The sequence below is a fragment of the Arctopsyche grandis genome, chromosome 10, assembly GCF_051622035.1.
Source record: "Arctopsyche grandis isolate Sample6627 chromosome 10, ASM5162203v2, whole genome shotgun sequence".
Taxonomy (NCBI): domain Eukaryota; kingdom Metazoa; phylum Arthropoda; class Insecta; order Trichoptera; family Hydropsychidae; genus Arctopsyche; species Arctopsyche grandis.
In genome coordinates this window covers 9,464,356-9,490,743 of record NC_135364.1, presented here as the reverse complement: position 1 = coordinate 9,490,743, position 26,388 = coordinate 9,464,356, and the positions used below count along the sequence as shown (strand labels likewise).

The following is a 26,388-nucleotide window of genomic DNA, read 5'->3' as shown; positions in this document are numbered from 1 at the left end:
AGTTGAACATATAAGCAATTCAAGTGAAATAAAAAGTATTTTAGAAAAGTTCCATTCAATAGAGTTGCAAAATGCTATTAAAGGTAATTAAAAAATGATGAGATTACATCTAAATGTGTGTTAATTATATCAATAGGCATTTTATTTTAAGGTAGAAAAGTGAAGCGTCTAAATAAAACGAAATACAAAAAAATTAATAAAATTAAAACAGATTTGAAGGAGCCGAGCAAAATCAATTCAATTAAAGTCGTGGAAAATATACCCCAGCCATTTGAAAGAAAAGAATGTTTTTCCATTACTCAAACCCCGGGCTTACAAATATCAAAAACCATAAATCAAAAAATTAGTAATGCCGTAGAAAAAAGTAAAACAAAAGGAAAATCATCAGTTGACAAATCAAGAGAGATGAAGAGCGTGAATAGAATTTCGCAGTATAATTGTAATAGCGTAGAAAATCGCTTCAAATCCATAGAAACTGAATTGAACAGTTTGTTAAACAATTTTGAAAATAGAAAAATTAATTGTAATGAACTCAGAAACAATAGTAATGAATGCATTACGAAAACTGAAGGAATGGAAAATAGCTTTCATTTTATGTTTGAGCATAAAAATGAAGATAGTATATTATTGAACAATTTCCAATTACAAACTGATACAGTATTATTATCAAATAATAATGTTGAAAAACATATAAATACTGAATACAGTGGAGAATTGACCGGAATGTCTGATTTTTTCAGTATCAAAAAGAAGAACCGTAGATTTCTACAAACTAGCGATTTAATTAAAACGAGACAAACGAATAAAAAACTAATTGATAAATATATTTTTAAAAAAAAATTGACTGAAAAACGTTTAAATACTGTCAAAAATATCCCAAATTTAATACCAGAAAACCAAAAAAATAAAAGTAATATTAAAATATATTCTGGAAACAAATATAATAAAACTGATATGATCAAAGGAAAAATAAACAGCTCAAACGTTAGTAATGCACAAAATCTTACAACATATAATATAATTGATAGTGGTTTTATATCAAAAACGGTTGATAAATTAACAAAAGCGCATAATTATATAACTAAAAAAGATTCCTCTGAAAGTAGATACGATGATAAAATCAATTATAATAAAAATACTGAAAATCGTCAAACTATATGGCCTGAAAGTGTATCGTTAACTGATATGCCATCTATAAATTATACACCGTTCAATTTGGGTGAAAATAATACGAACCACATTCAAGTCACGTATTCCAATGAAAAAGAAAGCTTAACAAATCGGTGTGATCAAAATATTCAAATGAAATTAAGTGATGATTTATGTTCAAGTGCAAATACTATAAATCCTGAAAAAAGTATTGAAATTTTCTCTTCAGCTGAAGAAAGTGATTCTCAAAATCGATCGACTAAGACGCATAATAAAGAAAATCCACCGATAGTAATAGAAAAAAATGAAATTAGTACAAAAGATTTATCAATTTGTATAAACAAATCTGAAATTGATGAAAATTTGGTTGTTAGGAAAATAACAACTCAAGAAGAACCTATGACAGTTAATTTAACTAATAGAATGATGTTAAATAGCAAAGACTTTATGGATACAAGTAATGATAAAAATGATACTGAAACTAAGAACAAAAAGTATGTAACAGTTACACCGAATATTAAAGAAAATCCTATTTTTTATGAAATATTCCGTAGACCACATTTTGTCCCAAAAGGCAACGATTTTTTACTATCAATATTAAGTTTAGTATTCATCTTCATGTACGAATTAAATAACATATACATTTAATTTTTAAGGATTATCTCCGATACTAGGATTGAAGGATAACAGTGAGAAGGTGGAAAAAAAATTAAATAAAAATGAATATAAAATCTTAAGCTCAAGAAATACATTGAATTTTGATAATATTACACAATATTATAATGAGGCAATAAAGACTGTAATAATATAGTAGTGTTATTCCTATATTAGAGTTGTAACATAATATATTATATGATTTAGGATATGTACAATATATTCGTTGAAGGAATACGGGATAAAATTCAAGTGTTTGATGCGACTTCAGCCCATTCACTAAATATGAATCGAAAAACAAGACCAGAAAAGTTAAGAGAAAAAGTAAAGGAAATAACCTACGACAGAAAAATACTTTTGGAATTGAAGGTTAGCTTTTTAAGTCTTTTCAAATTGTACTTTCAACAAGAGTATATTAAAATTATTATAAATTGTCGTTGAAAGATGAATATAAATGGAAAATATATTTAATTTTAGGTAATTAATCAATTGGATAGAAAATATATAGTCGCAAAAGCACCTATAAAGGTAAATGACAAATTATCAACATATATCGTTTTGTTTGACCAGCATGCAGTTGATGAACGTATTAAATTAGAAAATCTTTTGAAAGGTACTCTCGTACTTTAAAGATAAACAAGGATTAAACATTTGTTTTGCATATCATTTGCGAATTGACTTAATTGGGACCTATTTGATATAACATATGAAATTAGATGATATAATTATTTTTAATATGTTTGTAGAATATTATAATGGTGAAAAATGGAAATCAGAAAAGTGTTGGAAAGAGATTATTTTATCTTACGATGTCAGAAGCATTGAGATTCTTTTAAAATATGAAAGTAAATTTTCATTATTAGGATTATCATATGACGTAAACAACAACAAAAATGAAATCAAAATAAATTCAATACCATCTTGTTTTGCTATTAAGTATAAATATGATAGAAAGGTAACAACATTAAATTTTGTTTATCTTTTGGATGATTCAATACATGACTTTTTATGACACTATTTGCAATTAAGCGACTCATTAATGAAATCGAAATTTTAGGAAGAAGCTCTTATTGAATTAGTAAAGAAGATTTTGAATGATGAAATTGAAATGTTGATCAGTTTGAAAGGTAACATCAGTACGATGCCGAGAGTAATGTTAGAAATACTAAGCTCAGAGGTGAATTGACTTAATTTTATCAAATTAAATAAAATGTATTTACTTATTTACTAAGCAATCCAAAACTTGCAATTTAAGGCGTGTCATACTGCTATAAGATTTGGAGCGCTTTTGGAAAAAACCGTGTGTGAGAAATTGATAAATGATCTATCCAAGTGTAATGTTCCATTTCAATGTGCCCATGGAAGGCCAGTCATGATAGTTCTAATGGATCTCAATGATATTCATTATGATCAATCAGTAAGGATTATTTAGTAAAATTTATATGTACATGTTATTTTAATTTAAAAATATTTTTTTATTTCAGTACAGCAAAATTAATTTGAGAAACCTAAAAGTGAAAAAGCACTAATGCCAAATGTTTACTATTGTTGTTATACTTTTTTTCAATTTTATTTTAAATGCATTGTTTTAAATATAATTATTATACGACAATCGTTCATATAATGAAGCACTGTTGCTATTATGTATTAAAAATTGTAATTTTTTTTTAATAAATCATATTCTATTTGTAAAATTATAATTATAAATCATGTATATTATTAATTTTTTATTATTTATTCTATATAAGATATACACTAATTTTAAATGCGGTAAAATCTAAGGGGTATACTCCGTTTTAATACCCTGCTCTTTGGCAAGCTCAATCAGTTTAGTGTAAGCCGCAGAAGGAGGATGCTTTTCATGTTCTTTTGGTAAGGTTGTGAAGGGTGTCCAAGGACCTTGAATTGAAGGATAAGCAGTAGAAAGTAATTTCCTATATCTGATAGTTTCACCACTTTTGGCGCCCACTAGAGTTGATACCCAACGTGTAACTTCCTCGTGGGACATGTTTGAACAAGACATCCACTTTCTAGTTCCGTCCACTGAAATTGCAAAAATGTTCACATAGTTAACATACAGCAAATGAGTTGCTATTTACACAAACTCTTCACATCTATACTAACAATATTCGGCAACTATCACTGGACTTCTATGTCGTCTTGGTTTTGCATAAACTACAACCCCCGGTTGTTCACGCGCAAAATCAACCATATTGTATTGTATAAAATCCCTAAAAAAAAAATTATGAGTACGCGAAAGCATGAAAGTTTTGATATGAATTAGGATATGGAGATAGGTTTACCTCATTCCACGACTGTTGCCATTGTTTTTGCAAAATTTCAAGACTATCCTCTGCAGTTGGCATACATATCGTCCCACACCGTTTTGCAATGGGAGTTTTAAAAAACCGCTTTGCAGGAAAATGTTCGAATTCGACATAGTTTATCTGAAAACGAGAGCGATTTTAAAAATAAATTATTGGTTTCTAAATTGAAATATTTCGATTGGAAACTATGCTAGTTATTAAATGAGCTATTTATATGTAATAATTATAGCTGAATGTGTGGAAAAATATAAATTTGATAACGAAAAGAAATAATTACAACACACAGAACCACTGCAGTTGCTCAATACTTGACGTTTTGTTTTAGGTTATGTGGAAGTAACATCATGAATTACGGCCAGATATATTTTGCATCACATCGTAAGATGCAATCAACTCTACTTCTAAATTGTCTTTAAACGATATAAATGTAACACTCATAATATAAAACCATAAAATAAGTCGTCACTTTTTATTTGTAAGAGAAAGGAAAATTTGGGATTCTTTTAAATATGGTCATGGTGTGAATTTACAAAAACGCTGAAACAATAAACCAATATTTATTAGTTTTTTAGCAGTGTACAACTGTATAATACATTTAGGACTGAGAAGAAGGGAGGGGGGGGGGGGATATAAGACGGTACAAATTCCCGGGTCCCGGTTACTTTTAAAGGCTAGATCCAAAATGGTAAGCGATGTAAGCGAAGCCTGAAAATTCCCGTCTGCCCAGCGGTGACGAATTTGTCGTCAAAATTCGCCACAAGCAATCAAGTTCTTATTAAACGCACAACTATTCTTTATTTTTAATCACCTTTTATTTGGTCACTAAATTAGATCCCCCCCCCCCTTGTCCCAATTTTTTTATGCATCCACTCTTATTGATGATTCATATGTAAAATTATTATCAAATATGTATTAAAATAGGAAAATAAAATCACTCGCGATGCAGTCAATTTTATTTATGATTGTTTTAGAACACAAAATTGATGATTGATTTTGTGAAATACAAAATTTGTGAATCATCTCTAGATAAATGTTTTTCACCGTAATACCTTCATTGCTTAATATTTTGAAATTTTCAATTAAATAAATAAACCTCGTACTGCGATGACTATTATATTAAATAATATTATTACGGGAATAATAGAAAATTATTAAATAAGCAATAGGATTGTAAACATGCATAAAAATGTAGGCTTACACATTATATATATTCATAAAACATTATAAATAAACAACACGGGGCCTAAGGATCATCTATTGTCAATATTTGAATGCAGGGTAGGCCACAAAAAAATTCGTTTTCTTTCTAACAGATGTTCTTTGAAACAGGAAACATAAACTGACACCATTATTTATTTTAGTTATGCCTTTTCTATGATTATAAACGAATTCTTCAAAATTAATAAAAAAAAATATTTACACTTAACGAAAAGTTAACAAACGCAATGTTTTTCATCAATTCTATTTAGCAAATTAAAATAATATAATGATGGTAAACTAGCATTTTGCTATAAATAGGAGCATCACAGATGGCACAAGAAACTTTAAGTAATGTCACATGATAATGTATTTTATATTTTATTTTAAAATTCAAGGGACCAATGATTGCATTTTTTCCCTTTGTATGGAATTTAAAATGGAATGACAATGGAAACAAAATTTATATATATATATTTTTTTATTTCAATTTGTCGTGAATTCAAAAACATATTGTACAAATGATGGAATATTTTACAGTTTTTTCTTAGTCTTTGGTATTGAAAAAGAATTATAGGTTTGGTTTATTTTACTAGTTTTGGTGAATTTTTTGTAGATGTATATAAAAAGATTTAGAATAACAATGTTAATGTTTACAACAAATAATTATGTTTATAAACTAATCACTCTTTCAGTCATTTGATTCATCATTAACGTAATACATAATACAAATGAAATAAAATCAATCTGGTGGCTTGAATAAAAAAAAATCTATTTTTTTAAATTGCTCAAAAACACATTGAACAACAAAAATGCAAAATATAAAAATATTAAAATGTTATTTACACATAAGCTAAATTAAATTAAAAATATAATTCAATTTTGCATGCACAAATACATATATAATACATAAAAATGCACATGCATATACATACATCTGAAATTCATATACCAATGTTCAAGTTACACAATATAGAGAATATGTATGTATATATATATAATATTATACTATTATCTGAATAGTTCATAGTTGATAGATGATGTTTTCAGGTAATTATGGTTATATGAACAATGTGTAATGGACATAAATTAACTTGAACTGGTCATTTGATATATGCATAAATAATTATTTGCTATTTGTGATTTGTGAAAAACTTATTTTTATATAAAACAATACATTAAATTTATTAGATAAATGTCAAAAAAATCTTAAAAATATAATACAAGAGAATACCACATGGTTATCGAAAATAATAAATTAAAAATAACTGTTAAACTAAAGTCAAATGAAATTTATGCATAATAATTAGTATAAGATCTATACTTATGAAATGCCTTCATTTATGCAAATCACAACACATTTCGTTATCAAAACAACAATTTAAAATTGAGTCCATTAATCCATAATGTATCTAATTTTTGTCTTGTGACATTGCACCAGATATGGCATTACTAACAGACTGGTAAGTCTGTTCGATCGGAGCCAAGGCAATTAGGCAAACCAGTGTAATCACAAACAAGATGTTAATTACAAAGTAAATACCCAAAAGAGATTTTCGGAAGCCAGAATGCTGAAATTGAGGTTAAAATTATATTATTAACATAATCAAATGGTACAATTTCATAAATGAGTAATTTAAAATCAGTTTTACTCACCGGTGCATCTGTTTTTCTATCATGGTTTAATGCTTGCCGAGTATTAGTCATAAGATCCTTCATTGGGAATGCATTTACCCTTCCATTATTTATTCGACCATCGCTTACGCAAACGGCAATCTAAAAATTAGGAATTATGAATAAATTAGCAAGTAATTATCAAGATTTTTTAATGAACGAATTGAAATTAATATTAAATTAAAATTAAACTCACAGAAAGAATAAGATGCATTATCACGTGAAAAGCGACGAAAGCAGCGAGAATATATACCATCCAACCTGGTAGTTCGGCCTTGTTTAAGTACACGGCAAAGAATACAGTAACAACTAAAATTAATATAAAAAATTAATTCAATATATTATGTATGTAAATTTTGCATTATAATTAAGAAACAATTATTACTTCCGAGAATATGGGCAGCGTTTCCAAAGAACCAATGAACCCAGTTGAAAATTGGCCGTTTTGTTGTATTAGGATGAGGCCTGAAGAATGCTCCTGATAATACGAATTATTATTTAATTAGCTATTGTAGAGAAATAAATTTCAATATACTTTTACGCGTTAAAACTTACCGATTGGTTGTAAGAAGCATAAAACAATAGTTACTATGCCGATTATAGCATGAGGATTATCCCCAGTACCAGTCCATCCTCCGACTTCAATTAAGATGATGATAAAGGCAGCCATTGTCAAAAGCCAAGTAGATACCATAAATACTCTATGCCACTACAAATAATAATAAACATTTTATGACAAAAGTAGATACAAACTCAAAAGTAAAAAAAAAAATGTGAATTTAACTTACAGCAAACCACATATCTTTGCCTCCAAGTTGTTTTCCGACCCATGTTTGTCGGAAATATCTAGCTAATAAAATACCACAGGAAGATGTACCAATCCAAGCAATCAACATGAATGCTCCATGTAGTCTTAACAACAATTTTGAAGCACCAGCTACGTTTCCAACATCTGACAAAGCGATTTTCTTTTCAGAGCGTTCGAACACTTTTGAATGAAATCCTACACTATTGGCTGTAAAACGATAAGATGTTTTTTAACTCATCAACATGTATAAATGTTTGAACACAATTTAATTTTAATAGGTAGTATATACCCTTTAAATCATCTCCCGAGACTATCATTATATGATAGCGATCATTAACGAGATCGAATGTTACGTCCCGTACTGTAGAACGAGTGTCCCTTGTAAACTGACAATACAGGATACCATCTGTGAATGATGATCGTAGTAGCTGAATCATGCTTTGGTCCTAAAAGTCAATACATACTTTTAGTGACAAATTTAATGCTATACATGGATCGAATGATGTGATTGCTGTTGGTTGCCACATACCACATTTTCACGACTAACATAGGGGTCGGATTTTGGATATGTCCATGAAGTGTGAGCTGTAACTAATCCATTTACTTGTTGGCACTCCATAGAACTATCACTACCCTAAAAAAAGACAGATAAAGCAAAAATACAGTTGTGATATAATGGTTTCGAAATAGTATAATTAAGTAAAATATTTTTTAATTTACCATATTAAGATCATCTGATAAACCAGTAGCAACATAAGCTGGATTTTGGGTACCTATTAATTCAAAAGTATAGGCTTCACCTGGAAAAAATATTTTTTGTTACGATTTTATATACATTTTGCATATTAGTATTTTATTTTATGTTAAAATATAGTAAGGATTGTAAATAGGTTTTTGAGCTCTTTTTCCTATTATGCTGTAGATTAACATTAGAATAATATAATACTATGATTACTAACCAAATTAAATTAAATTGTAAAATAGAAAATGATCAGTAGATCAGTAGCTATTAAAATAGATATAAGATGTATTGTGAACATAATTTCGTAATAATAAAAAGCATTTAAAAATCAAAAAAATGTTAAAATATACCTTTTACTGTAACAGCAACTGCTGCAACACAATCCAAAGTATTAAGACACGAAGAAGTTGATCCGAAACACAATTTAGTTGAACCGCATCCTTCATAGAACGGGTGGATCGGCTTAATCTAAAATTCGAAATAGCACTAAATTGAAAGCTTTTATTAAGTTTGACTGCTGTGCGCTGTTTGTCTGCTTTTTTAAGAATTATACATATGCATGTATATTAAATATATGTAAAAAAATATATATTAGGAATCAACTTCTACTTTACAATGTATATATTTTAGTGTGTGGCAATTAAAAAAAACGCCTAAGAAGCATGAAATAAATTACAAAATTAATACGTATTTACCGAAAGCCAATGAGGCCGGGTTGCAGGCTGTAAAATGAACTTAGATAAAATAATATTTTAGTTTAATTGTCATTACTCTGGTGAGTGGTGGAATTGGAAATTTATCTATACTAATTTATTATTTAGTAAAATTGTATGAAGAATCCTCATTGGAATTTATTTAAAACACAACAATCAGATATAATATATTTTTGTTTTATATATGTATGTTCTTACAGCTGCACTAGTAGTCGTTTCTATGGTGTATTTTGTGGTGGCTGTAGGTTCTGGACTAGTTTCACTTGGTGTTGTAGTCGCAATCACAGTGTCGGGTGTAACGACTTCAACTAATGTAGATTCTACTCCTCCCCAAAAGGTACTGTACTCTTGAGCAACGGTTGCCCTAGTGAAAAACAAATAATTAATATGTTTACGTGTGTGATAACATGAATAGGAAGATGGTTGATTAGAAATAACACTTCTACAGTCTCACAGAATCATATTTGAAATAATTATATAAGTATGAAAAATATTTACTTAAAAACCACTGCTCCTAGGAAATCTTTCGGTGCATTCCATTGAAGAACGACACTATCTTTATTAGCAGGAGAAGTGTGCGTCGCAGAATCTGCATTCGAATTACAATTTGTAGTTTTTGCGACCTCTGGAAGATTTGTCCAATTTCCTAGAATTTGAGTTCGATCCTAGATACACGGAAAATATTAATTAGAACTCTTTATAAGTGATTTTCTATCCTCAAAATTTGATTAAAAGATATGAATACCTGAACGCTTCTGGCTTGGAGGAAGAACCCTCCAATGGGTACTCTCAGAGGACTAGAAATGGTGACCTTTACATTCGATCCTTGTCGTACTTGTGATGCTGATGATTTCACTTCGTAGGGTGCAGATGAAGTTTGTGGTGCTATAGTACCGTGGAAGGGTAACATTGTAGTACAAGCCTGTAATGTTTTTCAGATGTTAATATAACAAAGTAAAAAAGTATATTTACAAATATGTTTATACAAAGTGATTTACTCTAGGCGGTGCTCCAGAACCATACTGCAAAGTAGGTTTTGCAATATAAGCAATTGTGATTATAATTGCTATGAAAACACGACTTAATTTGTTTGTTGAAGTCATCTTGAAATATTGTCAATTTTGATCCTTCTGAAAATATATTGAAACATCTTTCTATTAAAATATATTGTAACATATTCTATACAGTATACGTAAAATATTGTTTGTATAGGTGTGTAAATTATGTATGTATAATGTTGAATATCTATTAAGTTAATCGATCGCAAAACAAGTCTGATACAGACTTGTCCTTTTCACATCATAAGCTTTAACCGGAGACCTTTGAATTCCGACCAATTAAACCCAGCCTCTGATGGAGTTAGTGATAAACCAATTACACACTTCATATACAGAAATGCTCGCATCGTCCGTAATATGTATACATACGTATATATGTATGTATATAATTTTTGATTTAATAGCAAAATTTAGCATAAAGTAAACATAAAATTATCTATTTTATGCTTGCAAGCGGATGAGTACATTTAAGATAATATATTTGTATGAATCTTTTTTAATGAAATAAATGCAAAAACTACATAAACACACGTATCATGTACATATGTCGTTGCGACGAGCACTCAAAGACAACATCTAGGAATAAACTGCAATTTATGCAGTATTCGTTAAGAATAACTCGTTAGCCTTGTATCAACTTAGCATTTTAATATAGGTGATCGCGAATTTTCCTAAAATTAAAGAAAATTCAAAAGCAAAATAGAGTAAGTACATAAATATGTACATGCTCGTACATACATAGGTATATAGCAAAATATTGATTTTCATTTGATCGCCCGAAAACTTAAGAACAAGCTATGTAAATTCTGAGAAAATGGTTCGATATTGTACATATGTAGCACAGACTTGAGCTAGGTCAAAGTGAGTACATTCGTTACTGCTATGTTTGTGGATTACCATAGATGAATATAATCAAATTAACTGAAGAACTTCATATTTATTTATTTATATAAATAACCAGGAGAATAGACTAGTGGTAAGCATATAATGTTTTGAACAGAGTGGTCACGCGTTCAAATCCCACTGGTTTCTGCTGGCCAGACCTCGGATTTATGACTCCAAGTCGATCATTTCCAATCAGAGTTTGCCAATTTATCTGATTATCATTGAAACGGTTCCAACAAATTGGCAACCTTACTCATTTTCTCGGAAAATCTCGAGTTTTCGGCAATCTAGAATTTCGCTGAATTTTATAGAATGCTGCATATTTACAAATTTGACCATAAATGTCTCTGTGGTTATTAATTGGTATGTATTTATTTAATTTATGGCCCTTCTGATATAAATTAAAGATAAAAAATAAAAATAAATAAAGTATTATACAATAGGTTTTTTCATACATATAATTTGAAATAATGTAAAATTCACAAAACATCTATTCAAAAAATTGTTCAATAAGTGCAGCCATATTACTAAAAATCGATTAGATTCAAAGTTAAAATATGTATGTCAAATTTTGAAGGAACTGACCAAATTATTCGTTTTTTAGGTCAAATGATAAAATTTTTAACGAATTCTTAGCCATTAAATGTGTCTGAACGACGGAAATATAAGTTAAACGTACATAATATCGATCCAAATAAAATGTAGCATATTTGATCGAAAAAAAGGAACATTTAATTAATTGAAATGGGACTTTCCAAACAATTAAATATAAATTTCAAGCAATGTGAAATGTACCTAACATACATATTTGATCTGCTTAATTCGAATTTGGAAATGTACTGCCGACATTCAATGACAAATGAATAGAATGAATCATTTCAATGGGATCATTAGTCGTTTCTTTCACATTATACATATGACAGAGGTATACAAATCGCTTCGCTGAAATACAATTTGACTTGGACGGCCATAAAAGAAATTTTATGAAACTAATTCGAAATGGGGCTAGTGCGAAAGATCGTCTGGTGCGATAGGGTTGGCACAGTCCGAGCGATTGTAGCATTCATTATGACCGGTGGTAGTGACTCGAATTTCCATGGTAAGGAAACGTCGATCGATTGCAGTTCACTGACCGTTCGCAAACCCAACGTTCTATGCAAAAATAATGATGTTTTCAAATAATCACAGCGTTCTATGGCATAGATAGAATATCTAGCTCAGTATCAAAGGGATGATTTTTTAAAAAATATATGTAAATATGTATATAAAATTTGAAAACTATACAAACATTTATTTGTACTAATTAAATATGTTATTATGATTCCTTGATGAGTTCACAGTAATTACATATTTAAGTTTTCCAAATAGTGGCGAGTCAATTCCAGGAATATTTTACTTTCTATTTTGATATTTGCTATATTTATGTATACATTTTAATTCATCGATGTATTTATGTACTTGATAAATAAATTATGGTGTCACGACAAAACGCTCACGGACATAAACGCTCAACGACACAACGCTCACGGACATTATATTCACCGATAAAACGTTCATGGGACAAAAAGGCTTACGTGAAAAAACGCTTGCGAAAAAACGTTATTTTTACAAAAAAAATATTCCAAAATTCAATAAAACGTATCGTGACGAATTAACACACGATCCAATCACAGATTAATAAATAAAATGTATATTAGATAAAGTAGTTTAACCTTAATTTATTGTGTATTGTGTAATGCGTGAGCGTTTTATCTGTGAGTATAAAGTCACGTAAGCGTTATGTCATGCGCGTTGTTGAGCGTTAGGTCAGTGAGCGTTTTGTCGTGGAACCATATTTTACTTGTTATTAATTTCAAAATTAAGCTTTTTAGTACGTGTTGTTCAATTTGAATTTTGCTATTTTCCACACTTACATACATATGTATTCATTTGAATTCATCAATGTATTTATGTACTTAATAAATAAATTATACATACAACGTTCAGGTTTAATTACGAAATATTCATTACAGAAAGAATATTTAGTTTATTTATGGAAGTATTGTAGTTTGTGAGTCAAAAATTACTTGATTAATTTTTTTATAACAAATTACATATGCATATGTGTGTATATGTATGTACAATTTACATACATTAAGAAATTAATTTCCATTTATAGTGAAATTGCTCATATTACTTGTTACATTGTACATAAAAAAATAAATAGGTTATATGGTATATATAAAATAAATAGGTAACATACAAGAGCATATTATTTTCATAACAACAATGACTAGTCAACGAAAGTATTGAAAAGCATATTTCAGGTTCAATTAAAAATTGATGTTCAGACATATGTATGTATGTATTTATCTACACATTTATGTTTAGAGCGTGTAATTTCAAAAACCGATTCTGGACCATGGATTTTTAGAGGAAAACACGATTTTTCTGTATAATATGATTGTTTTGTAAAATAATTCGTACAAATAGAGTATGTGGATAAATGTAAATTGACGTTTTCAGATTCATTATAAATTGTGACGATAAAAAATATATGACGAATAGCAATAAATGTATATGATTAGGAAGAATAAGATTATGAACGAGGAAAAACGGAAGAATTTTCCTGCCGACTGACTGGTTTTTCCAATGTCGCAGATCACTTGTGTGTAGGCTGAATAAGGCTTTATGATTATTTGTGCCCAAATATTTTATCGACCACTTGTCGAGATGGGATTTCGAGAGAGAGATTTCAAAATGACATCGGTCACGTAAGTAGTGACGAGGCCGATGTAATTTTCGCAGTCGTTGTTGCAATTCCAGCCTTGGCACGTTGTCGCCATAAAATAACAATAACCCAATGAATATTTGTCCGATGCACTCCGGATGGTATGCGAACTCATTGACGCATCACAACACAATGGCTGTGTACGAATTATTATAATCTGTAAACAGAACTCTGTTTGATGTACATGTGTATATACATACAATGTCATAAACAGCATCGGACCATCTCAATGTGGAATTATTATGACACATAATGAGGTTTATTGAGGTCTTGCACAAACGGCCAGTACAAAATAGCATTGCAGTTAAATATGAGAGAATCTACATATGTATGTTAAAGAGTAATAACCTAAAATAGTATTTGAAAATCATCATCAGAAAGTATATGCTTTCAATTAGATTTATATGTATTATGTTTAAGATTGTTAAATCAATGCATATTTATACATTTGATGAGTCACAATACTGAATACTCAGCTCCGCTCAGGTCCAGTTCAGCAGTCAATACACTAGATATGTATACCTAGTATTATTCTTGTCCTAATGTGATGACATTCAAGCAGATTGAGATCACTAATGTTTGACGTACTCGTAAAACATTTTTAATATCGACAACTATTGATCATCTACTTGACTGAGTATGTGCACATTATTTTGTGGAATGTTCTAAACAACAATGAATGAAGTTGACTATTGGTGTACACTAGATATTTGAAAATAATGTGTGAAACACTAGATATTCGATCTCCCATGGAATTGAAATAAAATTAGAAAACTATTTTTGGCATCGCGAGAAAAATATTTACTTTACAAGTTATTTTTTGTTTGGAATATATCCGAAATTTCAAGTGTATTTAAAATTCACAAACTTCTCCTAAATATAAACACTTATAATACGCTGTTGAAGCATGGAATGTTGTACGTTGTGTGTTGTTTGCGTTGTACAATCGCGAATGATCCTTTCAAGGATCGGCCCTTTCATGGTACTTCTCCCCTACCTTTGCCCGAAGAAAAAGATCTTCGATCAATGTGTTTTGCCAGTGATGACGTATGGATGTGAAACTTGGACATTGAACGCCAAGTTGCCACACAAAGTCCAATGCACTCAAAGAAGTATCGAACGTTGTATGCTTGGCATAACGAGGAAAGACAGGAAACGGAGTACGTGGATGAAAAGTATGGCAAGGATTGTGGTTGTAGTGGTTATAGTAGAGCGAAGAGATTGAAATGGTAATGGGCCGGCCACGTGGCTAGAATAATGGAGGAAAGATGGTCAAAAGAAATGCTAGAATGGTATCCGAGAGAATGCAAAACATGGGTAGGGCGAAATTAAGAAAATGTGTGGAGTGAGATGGATGAGAGTTGCTCAAAACAGAGACGAATGGAAGCGTGTTGGAGAGGTCTTCATCCAGCAGTGGATGGCGAATGGCTGTAGATGATGATAATAAGCTGTTATACATATATAGATAAAATGATTGAATTCGATTAATTTGTGACTCAGCCTTGTGATTAATTCTTGCAAATAAGATTGATATAAATCAAGTCAAATGTATTTATTTGTCGGTGAATATTTAAGAAATCCAAGGATACATTTTATAAAAAGCATTTTATACAAAGCTTTGTCTTTAAATATTAAATAGAACGTGAAATTCGTCACAACGGATATTTGTATACATATTTAATATAATAATACAGAAATCGTGTCAATGTTTTTGTCAGGTTTTTTCCCCTTTTTTGATTTAACGAATTCGCGGATTAAATCCACGAATCAAGATGCAAAAACTTACTCAATACATTTCTCAGAAAAAAAATCATTCATTACATTGCGTTGTTATAGTTATGACAAATTCTGGTATGTATTAAATCATACGTAGATAAATTCAAAGGAAGTGGTAAGACACTTATAGAACTTTTTGAATCAATACGTTTCGCTTATCGCAGTTTTTTCGTGTTAATTGTGTTTTTTCAATTGCATTTTACTGTAAAAAATAATAATTGCTGGAACTATTTATATCATACACATACGATAACAGCGAACGGAGGTGAATGTGTTATTATAATATAATGATTCTAATAAGGATAAAGTCGAGATAGCCTCGCTAAGCGGAAACTGCCTTGATTTAATTTCATGCGAAATGTGAAACACTCTCGAGTCCATGGCCTTGCTGAGCCAGTGAAAAATCCTACAGCGGGATAAACTTAAGGTTATTTGTCATGTCTGCAGAAATTTATATTTTAAATGAACTCGTATATTATAGTAGAAAGAGCCGATTAAAATATTGTATATAGATCGGCTGTTGATATTTATCGGCATCGTTTCTGTAGTTAAGTGAGGCGTGTTGCCGTTTAGAAAGTTAATTAAAAAATGAAAGAGACTCTCAGTGAAATTCCGCATGTGTAGAAAATTGAATCACTATGATTCAACTGTTGTGGAAGGTTCAGTAATGTTGATAAGTCGATATCGGTACTGAATTCTATGAAATGTTTGCATGAATTTGCATTTGTTTAGAGCTATTCGTATTATGTTGATTGTGGCCAAAAATAGTAAAACGTCACATACTGCAACAATATTTGGAAACAATTAAAATATTTATGAAACACTCTATAAAAGTCAAAATAATAACTTTTTTTAAAATTGTTTTTGAACTAATGTATTATACCTACATATATATGTAGTATACAATTCAGTTTAAATGACGCCCGGGGCAAGGTTTTGAACCCCCCTTCCCCTCCTTTCGTAATATTTGTCGAACAATAAAAATTTTCTAAGAAAAAAATACGTATTAAATAGGTATACTAGTGGTTTTACCCGGCTTCACTCGGTATTTGTAATATAAACCGCTTAAACATGACTAATCTAATAGTAAACATTTTATTAAATTTATTTGAATACTCATTTGTTTTTTTATTAAATTGACTGTCACGAACAAACAAATATATATATATATATATATATACATATATCTCTTTCGAAATTATATGTATACCAGAATCCGGCACCCCTCGGGACTTCGCCCCCGGGGCTTTCGAATCCTTTGAATCGAAAAAAAATCGAATCGGCGCCTATGAATCGAAAAAAAATAAGTCGAATGTGTAGTTTACGAATTTCCAACCAACCAACCAATGTTACATACATATAGCATATATACAAAGTCTCTTTCGAAATTATATATTAGATACGTTGCCAATATCTTACTGATTGACGTCGACGAAATGATCTTGATTTGTAAAACTCAAGTATGTGAATCATATAGCTTAAAATTCGTAGTATTTTCAAACTTTCAGACACAAAATATATATGTATAGAAAGGATAGTCATAAATGCAACAAAAATCAGGTGCGGGGAGTGCGGAGCACACCGGTGTCACTACATACATATGTATATGGGGTGACACTAAATGAAAAAAAAATTTCCCAATTGGGTATAATTTTGTAAATATTTCAACTTATTCTAATTAAATATTGATTTTTTTTGCAAATTTTGATATAAAAATACTTTTTAAAGTGAATATTACAATGAAATTTAATTAGTTTAATATTGCTCATTGCAATTCTTCCGTCATCAAAAGATAAAACCCTTGTTATTTTGTTAGTATGAGATATTAATATCGTAATTATTCATTTGTAAATATATGACTTCGGGTTGGGGGAAGGGGGGGGGGGATGTGACACACTGACTTATGTTTATTATGCTTATTACCGCACCGGGTGACACAAACCCTAGCGACTACACTGATAAAAGTCATAAACTTTAATGTCTTTGGCTAATTTAATGAATTTTGTCAACTGATTCGTCACCCGTTCACATTGCTTTTCGAAATGAGACTAAGCTACTATAAAATATGACAATTTGATAGTTTGTGGTATATATGTATTTTGCCTTTGCTGCGCCCCCAAAACTGGTGCGCCCGGAGTATCACCTCCGAGTATACTTCATATTCGCATCTAGAATTGTTTCTATTCTACTCTCTGTTTCATTCAGATCATAGCTTGAAAAGGGAAAATATAAATAACGCGATTTAATCATTGAAATTTCACGCGCAGTTAATTTTTTTTTTTAGATTTATCAATAATTTAGTGATCAGCGTTTAGAAAAAAAAATCTGCGGTATATTTTTAATCAAACTTCAATCAAATTGTGTCTATTGATTAACACTTGTTTAATGAAATTGAAATTGAGTATTATAAAAAGGTTTTTAGCATCTGTTTTGTACAGTTTGTAGAAACTCGCAAGTGAGCAACAGGCGGCTGCGAATGGTATGGTTGTTGTAGGTTCAAGGCAATGAATCGAAAAACCTTGCAAACCAACATAGTTGGTTAGTTATCTCAATCGTGAGTCACACTGTTCGACTAAAATAACAACGAAAAAACAGGAAAATTTCAATTTAATGCTTTTAGACGGGTGTAATATATTTAAATTCAATTATACGGGTGTAATATATTTAAATTCAAATGTATGTATGCAGACGTTTCAGTTTCATTTTTCAAACTAGATTACATATCTTACAGGTATAATTTTAATAACAACTCCACTGGAATGTTGAATCGAACCTGTGAACGTACGTTGTACAAATTTAACCGTTAGTTTTACTACTCGTACTCGTATTACGTGTTTAATAAGCGATTGTATGTATATGCATAAAAAAACAAAATGGCGATAGTCACCTGTGCACGATCTATTCGACTAGTGAGAGATAAACAAAGCACGACTTTCGTTTTACGATTAATTATATTGCACAGTTAAATAATTAATCGAATGGCTGTGGTGGTATAGGGTCTTTATACAAATTGATCGCCCGGAAGGAAAAGACTAATTGAAAGCGTAAAAGTTTTCGACGGACATAAATAGGCTACGACGAAGTTAAGCTTGATTTTCTTCGTTGTATAATTTTTTTTTTTCGTAAACGGAAGTATACATTTTTTTCAAGTCCACCATTGTCTTATGGTATATCGGCTGTTGAAAAAAATGAGCATTGTTTAACGCGTGGGTCAAACAGGTAAATTAAATTTGAGTAGATATTTTTCAACCGGACGGAAAATGGCAGGTGAGACCTTGAAATTAGACAGTGAAACTGTATTTGGATTTCGAATGCGCAAAAAATTAATAAACATCACCTACATATTATGCGATATACATTTCGATCTGTAAGAATCGGAAATGACGAAAAATACATTAATGTGGTATGCGTAGACGATGTTAATGATCGGTTTTTTCCAAATCGACGAGGATAATGTTGATGTGACGTTCGAAAGAAACACAAAATGTGTACCCAATCAATTGATATGATTTTCACGTTTTGTTCGTCGATATTGTGAGTCAACTTGTAAATTGCTTTTTGATCGTACAGGTGCAATTTTCAATACGTGCGTAGCGAAAATTGAGAGCATTTATGTAATTATTTTTGACAAAATTTAATGAACGTATTTGAATTAAATGTCGGTGGAAATACATGTTATTAAAATAAAACTTTGGACAAAATTAACAAGGCCAAACATGAATAATTAATTGGTTATTAAATTAGTCAGTGGAATTGGAAAGAAAGAATGTCACAAACTTGACGTAATTGTAATTTGCCGAATTTTACCTTGTATTGGGGGAAAAATGCCGAATTTTCATTTTGAAAACGAAACTGTCACAATATTTACAATGTGCCAAATTGATAAGTGCATAATAAAAAAGGTCAACAATCTGTTTCTTTGAATGCTAGCGATTTCGTTGCAGGTGGTTAGCAAACCGTGAAACATCGGATACATACATTAATATGAATGAAGCAATTTGCAATTCGACAATATTACTGTAATTAAAAAAAATACACGAGGAATATCATGTATTGTGTCTACTATATAAGGATAATGTAAATCCAAAGATTTAAAATACAAAAAAAAAACCTCAGTGTATTTTTCATATGTTGACGCAAGCCTAAAGACATCTGTACGAAACAGAGACATGGTTTGCCAATTAAAAATAAAAAAAATGATGCTTATTGATGTTAATAAGTAGCACGTCAAATCAACAACGGAAAACGGCCGGAATGACACAACTGCGGAATGTTTTGAAACCGTTGAATAACCGCGCGTTAATTTCTATCGCACGTGTCCTTGCATATGTGTAACAAATATAAGTGAAATTCACCTTTAATTAAATCTTTATTTTATTAAATTAATTAAATTTAAAACACGAAGGACTCCATTTAATTAAACGGACTGGTTGAGAACGCTCAACGATACAATTTTATAATAGCAGGATGTTGGGCAAGAGTACGCATTGAATTTAGACTACCATAATTAATCCGAACCTAAATATTAAATGACAAGTACGTATGAGGAGTGCCAAACTATAACGTTTCAAGTGCCAGAAAATTAAGTTTTCAGGAGGGACTTAAAATTGTTTAAATAAATAATGCATTAATTCTTCTGCAATATTTATTAATAAAGTACATATATATATCTTCTGCGAGGTATTGCAATCATTCAACGAGCAATCAATAAATCTTATATATTAGAAAAAAATGAAAAAATAAAATAAAAACAAGTTTTAAGTGCCATATTAACGTTGTATGTACTATTTTCATAATAATAAATGGACAGCTTATGTAAAGTCGTCTTTCTCAACACTCAGATATTACCCAGATATTGCTGGCTGAAGATATCATCAGCTTTTTGGTGTTAATCATCATTTTAGCAATGTTCATCTAGTTACAGTTAAGGTGATAGTGCAATTAATAATGCACTTACAATTTAATGACTTGCTAATTCAAGTTTCTATCCCTTAAAGGCAGCATTTCAAATTATTTTTAAGGGTGCAAGTAAAGGCCGACACATACACTGCAAATCACGAATAAAGTGCATTTGAGTCTACATAAATATGTACATATGTATGTATGTGGCACTTACAACATCACGGTTTGGCACCCCTCATTTATATTATAATATTTTGAAATCTTAATCAACTTGAAAATAATAAAAAATACATTTAAAGATCAATTTTGTCACCAAAAAGATTCAATTTTGAAATTCAAGTTGGAAATTTCGAAAAGCACAGTTCGTTTTCTTACAAAATAGCATGAAATATTCACGTTAGTCAATTTTAGGGTTCAAATCTATTTCAAACATCATCCAATTGATTGAAATCAATTTCAAGTGTTGATTTTTATGCGAATGGCGTGTTGCAGTATTTATTTCATATTTTCTTGTTACAGTAAATACATCTTTATTATGTGTTTCGTTTGCCTTTCTCTCTTCTTTACAAATGACCAGTTTTATCAGTATTGGTACAGTTGGAAGGTTTTGGTTTAACCCAATTTCTCGAGGTTAGGGCGAAAAACTCATAATCATTAATCATTACGTTTTGAGCAATATTTTACTTTTAAGAATTAATCCTACTTCTCTTAAAAAATGCTAAAGGTATGATGAAAGGTATGAAATTTATATCTGATGAAAAGTTTTTTGTGAACTTTGATGGGAATCACCACTTACATATGTACTAAAGCTAACACTCTTTCATATATAGATCTACTAGGACTAAAAACATTGTTCAATTTTAACAGTTTGTGGATTTATCTCGAGACGCTGTCATTGATTATTTCCATAAGTACGTGAAGGTGATATTCCGAAGAGGAATGTGACAATTGGAAATGTGGTGGGATGTAAAAGAAGAGGCACATTCAGATGGACCAAAGCAAGTGAAGAAAACTAATGGCCTACTTGCATACATTACGTCTTTGATGCCATTCGTATGTACTATGGAATGTTGAATCTTGAAAACTTTTCCAGCTCATGAAACTCACAATTATTTATAATACCCATACGTTTAACAATGAACACGGAAGATTTGTACTCCGCGGCTATTATATGTTATGATTTGCTCATTCAACACACGATTCGACACAAAACGTACCTTGAATTAAAAAATGCCCAAAGAAATACTACGTATGAACTTCTGTCACTACGACCTTTCTAAATTTGGTCAAGTTGGGTATTGGGGAAGCACGAGCAGCAAATGGCTAATGGTTCTTCTGCGAAGTCTACCCACGCCGATAGATTACGAAACCCGCTGACCCAACAACCAACAAACTGGCCGCAACAACTAACTGCTGATATCGTGGCTATCAATGCTTGCAGCGGTGATGATGACCCCGAATTTTAAAAATTGAATCATTCCATGTAGTATCGAGAGAAATTCCACATTGTTGCAATTCTCCTAACGCGCAAACATTCACCTTAAATTTCGTGACACTTGGTCATAAATTGTGGCTGTCAATTCATGTGTCAATACAGTTTTAGTACTCGGAATAGATGAGTTTTTACAAATATATTTTAGGTTGCGTTATCTATTATAGTAGGTAGGTATGTATGTGACGTGAATAGTATTTTGACATTGGGTAAAGATTGTATTGGACATTGGCCAATATATGTACATATAAATGTTCGATAAGTCAACTTTCATACTTTCTACGATGCATACAATTAGCAATTAGGTTGCATGTGAGTAATTCGTATCCAGTTCAAGAAATTTCTGAAATAAGTGACTGCTGTTGAAATTCAACTTAATTTGGAAGTCTTGATCAATCGAATGATAAATATATCGGGAAATTTCTTTATCGATTAGGCATTGGGACATATTGAAGATAAATACAATTGCGTAAAGTTTGTATGGTTAACAAATACACGTGGAAGAAATATTGGCTATTTTTCTATATTTATTGTCTATTTTCTGATCAATTATACATATATTATATACGATGTTCCAGTGGAAAAACTTGATACATAGTCATAATATACATATGTACATTTAGAATAAAGGCTACTAAATTTTGGGTTAAAATTAGGACATTGTACAGATTGTCCAATTTTAAATTTGTCTTTCAAATAGTTATCTTTCAAATTTTCCTTGTCAAATATGATGATCTTGTGTTTTAGTTTAGTAACCGCGAAAAATGAAAATTAATTGTAAAATGTAATGCGGACTGGAAAAAGTTCATGACCTGTGTACAAGGAAAATCAATGTTTTGCCAATTTTTAATAGTTATTATTGATATGGACTATTCGAGTCCTGGATTGTTGTGTTAATATGTACATACGAATATATATACTTAGAAGTACTTCATAAAAGTTAGTACTTGACTACCTATAGTTCACACATGATAAAAATACGAAAATTAAAAAGATATAGCGAATTCTATTTCAGTCTATGTAAATAATTCCATTTATATGATAAGCATTATTTTATGTCAAAATAAACTATTTAATGTTCATAGTTTTAGCATTGGACCCACTCACTCACCTTCACCTCAACTTGATGAATATTTTTTTGTCCAATATACGTCAAAACATGAAAAATAAAGCACAAAACATATTAGTTGTTGCTTTTGACTATAATTGTTTAATTCTATATCAGTGAAATTACTAAAGATTTCATAATAAATTGTACAAAACAGGTTTATAGAATTACAAACGTCAAAAATGATTCGCGTAGGTTTGCTGCATTACACAAAACTATATAAATTTTACTTTATATTAACTTGAAATTATCTCAGTTCAAATACACATGGTTTATATAAATGACATTTAAAAAAAATCTTATGAGAAAGAAAATCTGAACTACATATGTATGTATGTACATACATACAAGTGCAATTGTCGCATTAATGAAGAGATTGCAACCGTGATTACATATATTCGTTTTTTAAGAGCTTTTTTTAATCAATACTTATGTACATATGTGCAAATTAATAAAAAGTAAATACAAACACAATCATATGCACAATGAGGTGACCAACTTTCCCCCCCCCGAAAATTGAAGCGGGTCATTCGTTTTGAACAAAAATCCATGACGTGTGCTCCCAAAAGAGAACGATTTCGATTTTATTATATGTACTATTAAAAATTAGAAATAAACGTATGTACACATGTATAAACACTTTCGATTTGAAACATATCACATGAATATAATCTAAAATAAGCAAAATCACAAGTTCCCAATCGAGTACTCTATGATATATAATATACCTATTTTATATCACGATCTATACTATGTAGTAAAGGGATTTATATTTTTCCCTTGGAATATGTACTGAATATGGTAAACGGATAATTTCGCACATGGCGATCTCGCTCACGACATGTATATTTGTACTATTAAAAATAAAATAAAATAGAAATAAACGTATGTACACATGTATAAACATACTAACACTTTCGATTTGAAACATATCACATGGATATAATCTAAAATAAGCATAATTTATCACAAGTTCCCAACCGAGTACTTTATGGATAACAAAATGTATCATGGCATTAGGTAAACTGTTTACCGAATCTATAATATTTGTATCAATTTTATCAACTGTTTACACTCGTAGTAAGTCGATGTATTTACTAGACAAGGTTTTAGCAGTATTTAGAGTCCATTATTACTAAAAGTTTTTCGCATGTGGTAAAGAAAGTAATTATTTTTATATGAAAACACGCTGTCCTCATTTTTCTCTTCCTGCGAAGATAAAAACGTGGGTACACATATTATCGCATTGAACATTTCTCTCGCGTACCAAACACAAACACATACACATACACACACACACACACAGCACACATGATTTGCGTAAAAAATGGTATGAAATTAACTGCCGATTGCGAATTCGTACGAAAGTTTTTGTCCATCGTGCAAAATGTACTCTCCATACGCACACGCGTCGAAATTGTTGTCGAAGATTGGGCAACCGAAGAACGGTACTCGGACACTCGATTTTTCGACTAGGATGCTTCGCGACGGCTCGATTTTGAATCTTTTTCGATTTTGTGTTGTCAGGTTGGTCAGTGTGAGGTGATAAAATTGTAAAAGTACCGTGAAACAAGAAAAAAGTGACGGTAGCCCGCGTTACACGACCTGAAGCACTGGCCGGCGAAGCACGACTGGCTCTTTCTTGGGTCTTGGTCTACCAATGCGACCCAACAAGAATGCCGGCAAATAACAATTCTGGTGAGCGTGACTAGCATGCATTCCAGTTACCGTCAATACCACAAAACGAATTTTAAATATTGTAGTTCGATGTGTGGGTCGAGAGTATGTCAGGAATTTAAAAGGGGTGAGCTCGAGTGTCGAGCGTGTTGTGGGTTTCCGGCACTCCATGGAGATAAACCAAACATTGCTATTGAAAATCTATAAATATGCCTATTCAATAAGAAGTCGCCCTCTTTTATACTTCTATGATATGGTAGAAAAAATAGATATATGTACTTTCTAACAAAGGAGAGTGGTCTGTTATTTTAATGAGAAGTTTTAGCATTGGTTAATTTTTCGTCACCAAAACCTCTCTAGGAATTGTATACAATCCATTAAGAGGGCTGTACACCCGAAACCTTAATTTTGTTACCGTTCCTTTCTTCGATATATATATTGAGTGTATGTATATATTGAGTGAATGCGACAATATATATCAATATATATATATTGAGTGAATGCGACAGTTGCGCTTCGACCAGATAAAACGTATTTTAAATTGACAAAATCGAGGTTTCGTATTCTACTATTTTCTCCTCCAAAACTGGACCAATTTAAAAAAAAATTTCATCATCGGTATGAGAAAGATACTTTCTGTGCATTTATTGGCGTATTTTTTTTTTAAATCGACCGTTAAATAAGCACGCTGGACTCGTTTCGTGGGTGTAAAAAAGAGGCGATTTTATAGATGTTTGGTGGCTCCTAGCTCATATAAAAAATAATTAATCAAAAAAAATAAAACGATAGATGCACCCCAATGGTGGATATCCATAGCATATTAAAAAATAATTTCTCTAGTGCCATAATTGAGGAAGGGAGAAGTATAGTACTTTTGTATGGACAAGGCGCTGCTGTCCAGCCCTCTTAATGCCAATTTCGAATAAATGGCGTGTAGCAAAACTTACAGCGAACTCTCATTGGTGATGTTTCATTTTATTTACAAATATAATATGTGTACATATTTGTTTTATAAATAAATAATCGGCTTCGCTTCGGTATTCAAAACATTCATTTGTTTGTTTATTAAATTTATTTGAATATTTAACGACAACCAATCAGAATCGAATTTGACGGTGGCCAATCAGAAATGAATTACATACAACATTACGAACGGTCATTGTTTCATATATGTATAAGATTCATACATATGCTTTTTAAATAATCTTTCTTTAAAATATTCAATAATCTATGGATAGCTTATTGTATAATGCATATATAATATACCTATTTTATATCACGATCTATATAATATGTAGTAAAGGGATTTATTTTTTCCCTTGGAATATATGTGCATATATGTAGGTACATATGACGGGCTGAAAACCAGACTGGTACAAGTGACATTTTTAAAAAAAGCTGGTTTGAGTAGCATATATGAAATGCTATTATTTTAGCACTTAAACCAGATTTTTTT

The 26,388-nt window shown here is 30.6% G+C and overlaps 3 protein-coding genes across 4 annotated transcripts in view; all 3 read right to left on the bottom strand.

The window, feature by feature from the left end:
* Positions 1-26,388, bottom strand: part of LOC143917831 (uridine phosphorylase 1-like) — a 348,253-nt gene that overhangs the window by 65,163 nt on the left and 256,702 nt on the right. The gene's annotated exons all lie outside the window — the stretch shown is intronic.
* Positions 3,528-4,455, bottom strand: mRpL43 (mitochondrial ribosomal protein L43). The gene is made up of 4 exons (XM_077439763.1): positions 4,408-4,455; positions 4,107-4,250; positions 3,928-4,034; positions 3,528-3,846 (listed from the first exon to the last, which is right to left on the bottom strand). Exons 2-4 carry the CDS (start codon positions 4,241-4,243, stop codon positions 3,581-3,583), a joined length of 510 nt encoding a protein of 169 aa, XP_077295889.1. The 5' UTR covers positions 4,244-4,250; positions 4,408-4,455; the 3' UTR covers positions 3,528-3,580.
* On the bottom strand, positions 5,815-24,922 carry LOC143917830 (putative ferric-chelate reductase 1 homolog). Of its 2 annotated transcripts, none has more exons than XM_077439426.1 (15): positions 24,819-24,922; positions 10,263-10,394; positions 10,010-10,186; positions 9,763-9,929; positions 9,463-9,628; positions 8,902-9,019; positions 8,530-8,609; positions 8,339-8,443; positions 8,099-8,255; positions 7,790-8,016; positions 7,557-7,710; positions 7,387-7,479; positions 7,198-7,310; positions 6,984-7,103; positions 5,815-6,898 (listed from the first exon to the last, which is right to left on the bottom strand). In XM_077439426.1, the coding sequence occupies exons 2-15, from the start codon at positions 10,365-10,367 to the stop codon at positions 6,740-6,742; spliced, it is 1,941 nt and encodes a 646-aa protein (XP_077295552.1). In that variant the 5' UTR covers positions 10,368-10,394; positions 24,819-24,922; the 3' UTR covers positions 5,815-6,739. The 2 variants fall into 2 exon arrangements, with proteins under 2 accessions (XP_077295552.1, XP_077295553.1); XM_077439427.1 differs by lacking the exon at positions 24,819-24,922 and adding an exon at positions 14,041-14,116.

Coding starts and splice junctions, on each gene's coding strand:
- mRpL43 (XM_077439763.1), bottom strand. CDS start 4,243: ATGTCGAATTCGAACATTTTCCTGCAAAGCGGTTTTTTAAAACTCCCA. Junction 4,035..4,106: donor GGCAACAGTCGTGGAATGAG/GTAAACCTATCT, acceptor TTTTTTTTTTAG/GGATTTTATACAATACAATA. Junction 3,847..3,927: donor AGTGATAGTTGCCGAATATT/GTTAGTATAGAT, acceptor TTGCAATTTCAG/TGGACGGAACTAGAAAGTGG.
- LOC143917830 (XM_077439426.1), bottom strand. CDS start 10,367: ATGACTTCAACAAACAAATTAAGTCGTGTTTTCATAGCAATTATAATC. Junction 7,711..7,789: donor GCAAAGATATGTGGTTTGCT/GTAAGTTAAATT, acceptor TATTATTTGTAG/TGGCATAGAGTATTTATGGT. Junction 7,480..7,556: donor ATGCTTCTTACAACCAATCG/GTAAGTTTTAAC, acceptor TCGTATTATCAG/GAGCATTCTTCAGGCCTCAT.